The 9847-nt window shown below is 35.6% G+C and overlaps 1 protein-coding gene across 1 annotated transcript in view; it reads right to left on the bottom strand.

Moving 5' to 3' along the window:
- Positions 1-3125: 3125 nt before the first annotated feature.
- Positions 3126-9847, bottom strand: part of LOC126354318 (calpain-7-like) — an 89125-nt gene continuing 82403 nt past the window's right edge. The window contains exon 12 of the mRNA XM_050003874.1: positions 3126-7901. Coding sequence (XP_049859831.1) covers positions 7757-7901 — 145 coding nt within the window. The 3' untranslated portion in view covers positions 3126-7756. The remainder of the gene's footprint in view (positions 7902-9847) is intronic.

The raw sequence follows: 9847 nt of genomic DNA, 5'->3' as shown, positions 1-9847 counted from the left end.
CTCCTGCTGGCATTGTGTGCTGACCTAGAGAGACTCTGTTGCTCTACCAGGCCTCTGCTGTGTGCAGTGTATGGCAGGCCTATGGATCCTCCAATGCTCATTTTGAATTGAATGTTGCAACTCCCACATTTTTTCATAATAACACTCAGCATTTACTGTCTCACCTTTGGTCAGGAATTTGAGGAGGAGAACTCTATCTGAGGCAGTATACTGAGCACACTTAGGGCCATTGCTTTTTTTGTGTACATTAATGATCTCTCATCAGTTACACTGCCAGAAGCAGAGTTCGTTTTGTTTGCAGATGACACAAGTATTGCAATAAATAGTATGTCGAGTGTAGTTCTAGAAAGATCTGCTAATGATATTTTCATGGATATTAGTAAATAGTTTAAAGCCAACTCACTGACATTAAACTTCAAAAAGACTCACTATATGCAATTCAGAACCTGTAAGAGGTTTCCACCCAGCATATGCATAAAGTATGAAGAAGAGCACATAGATGAGGTTGACAGTCTTAAATTCCTGGGATTACAACTTGATAATAAATTCAGTTGGGAGCAGCACACCACAGAACTTCAGAAACGCCTTAACAAATCCGTATTTGCAATTTGAGTGTTAGCAGACATAGGCGACATAAAAGTGAAAAAGCTTGCATACTTTGCCTACTTTCATTCCATAATGTCATATGGTATAATATTTTGGGGTAACTCTTCAAGTCAAACAAAAGTTTTCATAGTCCAAAATCATGTAATACGTATTATTTGTGGAGTAAACTCACAGACGTCTTGTAGAAACCTCTTCAAAGAACTGGGTATACTAACTACTGCCTCTCAGTATATTTACTCCTTAATGAAATTGTCCTAAACAATATATCTCTTTTTCCAACAAACAGCTCAGTTCATACATACAATACCAGGAACAAAAATGATCTGCACAAGGACTTAAAAGCACTTACTTTAGTTCAGAAAGGGGTCCACTACTCAGAAACACTCATCTTCAATAATTTGCCACAAACATTAAAAATTTAATTACAAATAGAGATCAGTTTAAAAGGAGCCTGAAAGACTTACTAGTGGCCAACTCCTTCTACTCCATTGACGAATTTTTTAATACAAACAAATTATGTGTTGTATATATTTATACTATTAGTATTGTTATTTCAGCTTTAAAAAAAATAAAAAAATAAAAAGGTGACATGTTCCACATCCACGAGGATCTCCTCAACACGGATCTATGGAACGAAAACTAATCTAATCTAATCTAAACAATCTGCTTGAATTTCATCTTGTAAGCAGAGATACTGTGAGATCAACACAATAAGTACTGCTTGGTTTATGGGATATGGTGTTCTGCACACGTCTCATTACCTGTGATGATCCAGTGCAGAAATTAATTGCTGTCATCATGGTGTAGCTGCAGAAAAGTTAAGGCTGCCCTCCATGCACTTTGCTTTGTGTTTTGGAGCCAACCAATCCAGCAGACACCTGGTGCACAATTTCCAGGACATAGGTTCCGTGACAATTTCATGTTACAAGAAGGGGGACATCTGTGGGAACTGACTGCAGTGTACCATGGTTTCAAAGTGATGATTCTCCATAAAGTGTTTCTGCACAGTCTCCACAAGGTCATCTGTAATGGTTGCTGGCCTGTCACTGCATTCATCATGAACATTTTGGCAAAATGCTGCAAAGTCTCTGTGCCAGCAACACACCAATTGTTTACATGTGATGTTAAGCCTATAGACCTGGCACAGCTGGTGACGATTTTCAGTTGTTCTATGCATTCAAAAACTTAATCACTGACTGCATTCACACAAACTGGGAGCCAGAATGCAAGCCTCCATTTTCAACCAATACTGCGAAGCTACTATGAGACCTCAGGAAGTTCTGCTAAAGTAATGATGTGGCATGGTGCATACACTATCATACACATGCATTCTCTTTGCACATCGAATGATATGCTAGCTGTGGGAGTGGGAAACTTACTTTACGGAGGTGTGCTTCATACCTAGTGGAGAAATAACTCATTCATTGAATAATGTCATCCTGCAAAATCTTTTACACTTCATCCAAGAAACCTGTGGAACCATCATACATGAATGCTGAAACTTAAACAGATTCAAAAAATTTCCCACAATCTGTGATGGCTACACAACTCCAACAAAGAATAACGTAACGCATGCAGTCTGGAAAAATTATAAATTTGAGTGATTGTGTTTGATTTTTAATATTCTCAACCACACTATTTTTATGTAAATAAAATAGAAAGAAACTTCCACATGGGAAAAATATATTAAAAAAGTTTGTGTGTGTGTGTGTGTGTGTGTGTGTGTGTGTGTGTGCGCGAGTGTACACCTGTCCTTTTTTTCCCCTAAGGGAAGTCTTTCCGCTCCCGGGATTGGAATGACTCCTTACCCTCTCCCTTAAAACCCACATCCTTTCGTCTTTCCCTCTCCTTCCTGAAGAAGCAACCATCGGTTGCGAAAGCTAGTAATTCTGTGTGTGTGTTTGTGTGTTTTGTTCATGTGCCTGTCTGCCGGCGCTTTCCCGCTTGGTAAGTCTTGGAATCTTTGTTTTTAATACACTATTTTTATGTATTTTCCAATCATAATCTTGATCACAGTTTCCAGCTGGAAGTGATAAGCATTTAGTAACATAAAAAAGAAGTTCCCAAATCAATAAGTGGCTACAGATTAGTTATCAGTCATGACACTAGTGCAATTTCTCTACATCTTGGGAACTTCGTTATCAGGATATCTCCTTATATGGTGCTCTCATTTAGTTTTCCCACATTTTGTGAGCTAGGTGAGTGGCATCTATGATGGACATGATGAAAATGTGTTGATGTGAAATCTATGCAAAGTTAAGTATTACTGGATATTAAAAGATTCCATAAGCAAAATAATTTCAAGTAAAAAAAAGTGTGAAAATGAACTATGATGAAATTAGAACAGAATATGAGGACATTTGAATTATTTATTATAGCCTCAGATATTGACTGTGAAGTGGCTTTTGAATGTGTTATGTAAAGTGTAGGTGTTTTTCAATTTCTTCTATCAGAGGAAATGTCCAGATACTTAACAATTTGTAGGGAAAGGAACATGCAATAAATAAACAATTTTCAAATAAACTTAAAAGGTTTGTATTTCATTTTCAATCAATATTCTGCACGAATGTAAAAAAATAGTTTAGATTTGAATCATAGAGACATTTCTCTGCTTTAACAAATATTTAAAGTTAATTCCATAAAATAAATACTAACAAACAATCTGCTGAGCAACATATTGTAACAATAATGTAATAGTTTATAGGTTTTTATTACATTACAAGAATTACAAACTACTGTGTTCACAGCCATCATACATTTATATTTTTTCTGTATGAACAGTAACAATGTTATATTATAAATTACTACAGATTAGATATTATTCCAAATGATTAAAATGGTAAATAAAGGCAAACATAAAAAGATAAAATTTTGTTCAAAGCTATTATACACATAATTCAAACAAACATGTTTATTCTCCTGATACAGATTGACTGCAATTTTACAATAAAAATATGTAAGATACTTCTCCAAGTGCTGTGCATAATATGCCAACATCAAACCTAGTAGTAGTCAGAGCTGCAACAATCAAAGGTCTTGCAAAAATGAGAAACACTTACTCCAACGACAATAACACTAGTGCCTAGGCGGCAAGCACTTCTGGTAAGACTACAGGTCACTGAACCAGGCATGGATGACAAGATCACATATTGATTTATTCAACATGAAATTGAAATTGCCATCTTGCCTGTACAAACAGAAATTTATTTTCTATTAACCAGTCTCAAAAACATCAACCATAAAAAAATCCAGTCCATAAAAAGATATACTGGTAGAAATAATTGTACCGTTAAGTAACTTTTTTTTAAAACCAGGAAAGAGAAAAAAGACCTCCTTGCCGATCTAATTGTTCATTGTGGGATGTGAGGCAATTATAAATTATTACTTACCAGGCACATCTCCAATCACATATCCAATCTCATAAAAATAATTTTTTAAATATAAGTCATTGGCAATATGTGAAAGTTACATATGTTGCTGTTCCTGGTTAGTTTAATTCCACTTAGAGGTAAATGGAGGTTAGAATGGGTAACTTTTCTTTACGCTACTTAAAAGACTGCAGGTAGTTTAAGTTCTGACTGAATATGAATCCACATAGTGGAGACTGAGAACTGACAAATGGTTGCCACAATACTTCACAAAAAATTGCTTAGAATAATTCAACAAAATTTAGCTACTCTTAACACTACCATTTCCTCTGACAACTCGTATGTGTTGCCCTTACAGGATGTTTCAGAGGAAATTAATTTACGGGAGTGATTAAGAATGGGCTCATAGAAGGTAGGTATTATGAGAACAAGTGCCTCTCTGTAGACAGGTAATTTATGTTTTTTTTTTTAGGAAGGAGACGATCAGTAATGGATAACCTCAGGAAACAGCTGATGTCTTTAACATGCAATAGAATTTTGTGGGCAATAAACTGATGTGTCAATCAGCCAGCCCTGTCATGTATCTGACAGGGAATTTAATACTTGCAACAAAAGGAAAAGCTGAGGAAAAACAATTTGTTAAGAATCTTAGGAGTCAAGTGTGAAATTTTGGAACATGTTTTCAGAATATTCTGCAGATTTTAATTGTAAGGGGCCTATCACAGACTGTACTATTTACATTGTAGTACAGCTGCACTAGACTAATTACAGTCATGTCATATTTTTGAAGAAATGGAAGTTCACAATTCAGTGTCACGATGTCAGGAGTATTCTGAAGTATTATGAGTAGGGAAGGATGATTATTGTTTAACACCCCTGTGACAACAAGGTCATAAGAGACTGAGATCTAATTGAGGTTAGGGAAGGATAAGGTGGAAAATGGAGCACACCCTTTTCCAAGGAACCACCCAGCGTTGGATTAAGCAATTTATGGTAAGCATAGAAAATGTACAGCTAGCTGTCAGGATAGGGATTTGAACTGCCATCCTTCAGTTGAGGTTCCAGCATCTTACCACTGCATCACATCACTCTGCCTCAAGTGCGAAAGAACAATGAAATGTAACCAAACGTGCATTCAGAGAATGTAATTTTCCCTAACTCAAAGTTCTGCAATTTTACTGTGTAAATATCTCCTCTTCCTCCTGTCGTAAGTCTTCAATGAGCACAATTTCACTTTTTAAGTTTTGTAATATATTACCCTCCAAGTTATGTAACAAGTATAAATATTTCTGTTTCTGAGTCCAAAAAGAACTGGTGAATTTTAATATACTGTTTTCTATATCACTGAATGTAGTATTGCCATCTGGTCTGTCACCTATTCAGGGAGTATTACTTTGTTTTCATTAAAATGATCACGCCTATCACATTTTGTAACACTTGTGAAATGCCACAACAAGTTACTTAGGAGCCTTTTACATTAGGGGGTTTCTTTCTCATTGAAACATGGATACATCTCTCACTGTGTGTGAGGAGACACACAGAAGTGACATAGTTGGCATGATGGAATAAAAGGTAAATACTGGACAAGTCACCTAGAAAGTAAGGCCAGAAGACAGACAAGTACTGAAGATATCCTTCCTCATTTACCTCTTCCTTTTTTTCCCCTCTTCATAATGAAGTCATCAGTTTTGATAGCTTGAGATTCAGTCTTCTCTTCTACCTCATATGGTTCCAACATTACTTTTTCAGTTACACTGACACAACATTAATTTTTTAAATATCACTAATTTTATGAATTAGTGAAATGTAATAATGTTACAGAAATTTCTTGCCTATATGACCTTCCAATATCAAAAAATGAGAGAAATAGAACACTGTGTGAAGGACTGACAAAAACAGAGAAAGTACGTCCCGTTGTTTTCTTATACTCTTATTTTATTAATGAAACACATTTCCTAACAATACTGTGTTAAACAATGTGGATAAACAAGGGTAATAAAAGCTGAAAAGAAAGTCAAATAAGTATAGAAATAAAAATAGATGGTAACCCTTAATAGAACAACACTCCTCTACCTTTCTTTGAAATAGTGCCTTTTATCTCATGACCAAGGACCCTAAAATATTCCATGGTTATTCCACCAAAAAAAACAAACGACATCTATTATGTAAGAATCTTTTGATAATAGAAACAAAAATGAATGCAATGCACACAAAGGGAATTCTCTCTCTCTTTCTGGTATCCTTTTTCCTGGCGACAATACCACACAGTCTCTTCTTAAGTTAAGTATTTGACACTCACTTTACAGTACACAGTTGACTTCTTGTGAAATGCAATCATAAACACAATTCACTCATGAGAAGTCTGTACACTGAACTTCTACAATTGCTGCCTGGTTGTTTGTAACTTTTTTTTAGTTTCAATCATGTAAACAAAACATTAAACAATAATTAGGAATTTTTATGTAAGAACACATAAGGTATTACACTAATACAGACAAACTCCACTAAAACATGTGGTGAGGAAAGAAAGTGCAACAAAATCCATATATTATGGCAAATGAAATGATGACTCATAAGCTGTAGATATTCACAGCATTTCACATTTTACACATAATTGATCCATTCACTCAAATCATCAGCAGTGGCAACCAAATGACAATGATTTTTTTTAAATTCTGAAGGAAAATTCCACAGTGCATTTAAGATTACAAATAATGATACAAAGTAAACATCAAGTAAACTAAATTACTCTGCACACTACTTATAACTTTGGAGGAATCAGTGTCACCATAATATACAAATGCTCTGAAAACAATTTTAAAGTGTCATCGATATTCATGACTATAATGTGATTACACACTGTACAGCAAAATACATAAGTTACAATGAGTAATACTGTAAAGTAACAGTGGATATTGTTTGTGCACATATTAAATAGTTCTCCAAGGGGGAACAGATAACATTAAAGGGGCGCAGAAAAACCTTGGAATGAAAATAAGTTTTTATACATTATTGATAGTATGCTGCTAGTACATAAACGAAAACAATCAACCATTTGTAACACTTCATAATAAGGATAAAAAATAATTGCCAATTAAGTTTCTTGTAGCATACCAGCTTAATCCAGACAACAGTTGGCTTTTGTGGTGGATGCCACCTTCCCTACAAAACTCACTATGGAGTTGTACAGTGTGCATTAAAAATAAGTACAACAAACACCTTAAGAAATTGCTTTCAGTAATCAGGATCAGATAAAATAATAATGCTATTTGTATCAACCAAATGACAGGCAAGAATATTGGCACTTTTTTCCACTTGAAAGTATCTGTGAATCTGTTCCAACAAAGAAACATCAAAACTAAGATAAAATTGAAACATGTAGCAGATACTTACTTATGAATGAACATTCTGAAATCACAAAACATAAAGGAAATTCATGTTATCCAATATGAAGTATGCAACAGAGTTGCACATAGGCTTATTACTTCCAAATATGGAAATGTTTCTAGATATCACTTCAAAACAAAAAGATATACACAACAGTTTATACTATTATCAAATTCACACATGAGAGACTGTGTGTCTTCTTTTCTTTTGATTACTGTTGATGATAAAAAAAAAGACAGAATTATTTAGCAGTCGTAAAAGGTTATTATTATGTTAAGCCGCCAGAGTATAAATCATCTGTTAAAAATAATATCTGCTGCACTAATGTGTGTTAAAAATTTAAATGCAAACTTGAATTGCGCGAAATATCAGAAGGGACAGCAAATGTTTCTTTTTCACTGTAAGTGTGACAGTTTAAAAGGTGAAGAAGATTTCACAGTGAGAAAGAATGGACCTTCCTGCCTAGACAAGAAGGTGGCTGGAATAATATTGTATGTGCCAGCAGGAACATCTTGTAAGTCAAGCACCACAAATCCCGATCTGGAGGGGGAAAAAAAAAACATTGTCAGCACTCTAATATAGAATTCTACACAAGATGATTACTACCTACCTTGAAAACAACTCATAAATGACATATAATAATCAATTATACACATTGGCTTTTGAAAATGATGGCTGGGTATGTTAAATGATGGAGAATATTAACCTGATTAGCTTATTTCCATGTTAATAACACATTCTTACATTTCTACACAATTTTTGCTATATGTCAATCAGTTTATTATGATCAATCAATAAATCATGTAACAATATCTGAATGGAACAAGATATAAATGTTATAATACATTCAAAATTAATATTACTTGATTGTCTTTGAGTTTAGTAACAACTTATCTTCTCTCTTCAGTAAAATAAGCCATGTTTATCATATATTTTATACCTACTTCTTAAATTAAATTAAATTTAATTCAATTTTAGATTAGATTGGATATACTTCCATTCCATAGATTCATACTAATGAGAGCCTCAGTAATGTAAAACATGACAAAGAAATAAATATGTTAACCAAAGAAAGATATGAAATTATACCTTCTACAGACTTCAAGTGAAATGGTCCTCATGATTAGGAAATAAGTCAAAAACATTAAACATGTTTTCATTTATGAAGCAATACCATACTTGTCACAAACATGTAAATGCAGCAAAGCATCACTAGACAACAAGCAATTTACAACACTTATTTACATGGGTTACATTACCATGCAGAATATGTTAATAAGTCTGAGTCTGTACAACACATTATTTGATATTATCAATCTAATCATCAAATAATATGTTACACAGAATCAGAAATGAGAATCAGCACTGTGGGGGTAGAACCTCCTAGCTCCCATAGGGGAGAAGACAAGGGCACAAAAGTGTTCTTAACCTTTGGCACTTATGTTGCTGTGCAAGACAGGCATATTGTGTGGGTAGTACTGACATGCTTTGCAGGGGCTACACAGGCGGAGCAGACATAGGGACAGGAGGAGGGATAATTAAAGAGAGGGAGGTTGAGTTGTCATGGAAGGAAGGAGGAGAAGATGAACAGAGGCTGGGGAGGGGGAGACTGGTAGAAAAGGATGGGAGGAGGAGGGAATGGACACAGAGAGGGGGGAAGGAGTCAAACAGAGAGAGAAGAGGGAGGAAGAGATGGACGGAGAGATGGGGAGGAGGACAAGGGCAGACAGACAGACTGGAGATAAGACAATCATAGAGAGGGAAGAATGAGATGGACAGATTGGAATGAATAAAATTCCACATCTCCCACACAGAGACACCGGGTGAGCTTGAGATAAATAGAGGGAGAGTGGAGGAGGAGATGAGTGCAATATATGTGTTGAACATGTATGCAGGCCAAGACACAGGGGAAAGGCTCTTATACAAGAGTAGTATCGTAAGTCTGGTAATAGCCTAGTGATTGTCCAGCTTTTTCATCCCATCATAAAAATAGTTTCTGTCAAACATTGCAAAATACTCATTGATAGCCACTATTACTTCCTCATTTGATAAAATTTCTTCCCAGAAAGATAATGTATCAATTTAGGAAACAGAACGAGGTCACTCGGGGCTGAGCCTCGTGAATACGTGGGTGAGGAACCAATTCGAGGCCCTACTCATGTGCTTTCATCATTGTTATCTATGATATCTGGGACGGTGCTTTGTCCTGTAAAAGAGCACTTTTTTGTATGTCAACCTTGATCTTTTTTCAGTGTGTGTGTGTGTGTTTGTGTGTGTGTGTGTGTGTGTGTGTGTGTGTGTGTGTGTGTGCGCGTGTGTGAAGGGCGGGGGGGGGGGGGGGGGGGGGGGCGCCACGCACACGCGTGTGTGCGTGTGCATGTGTAGGCACACCCTGCGTGCGAGCTCTAGCTTGAGAAAAGATTTACTCCAAAAGCTAGCAAGTTTTCTTTCTTTTTTGTGTGTGTCTCTCACCTTTACTTCTAAAG

This window comes from Schistocerca gregaria, chromosome 3 (assembly GCF_023897955.1).
Source record: "Schistocerca gregaria isolate iqSchGreg1 chromosome 3, iqSchGreg1.2, whole genome shotgun sequence".
Classification (NCBI taxonomy): Eukaryota; Metazoa; Arthropoda; class Insecta; order Orthoptera; family Acrididae; genus Schistocerca; species Schistocerca gregaria.
The sequence above is the reverse complement of the archived record's forward strand: the minus strand, read 5'-3'. Positions and strand labels throughout refer to the sequence as shown.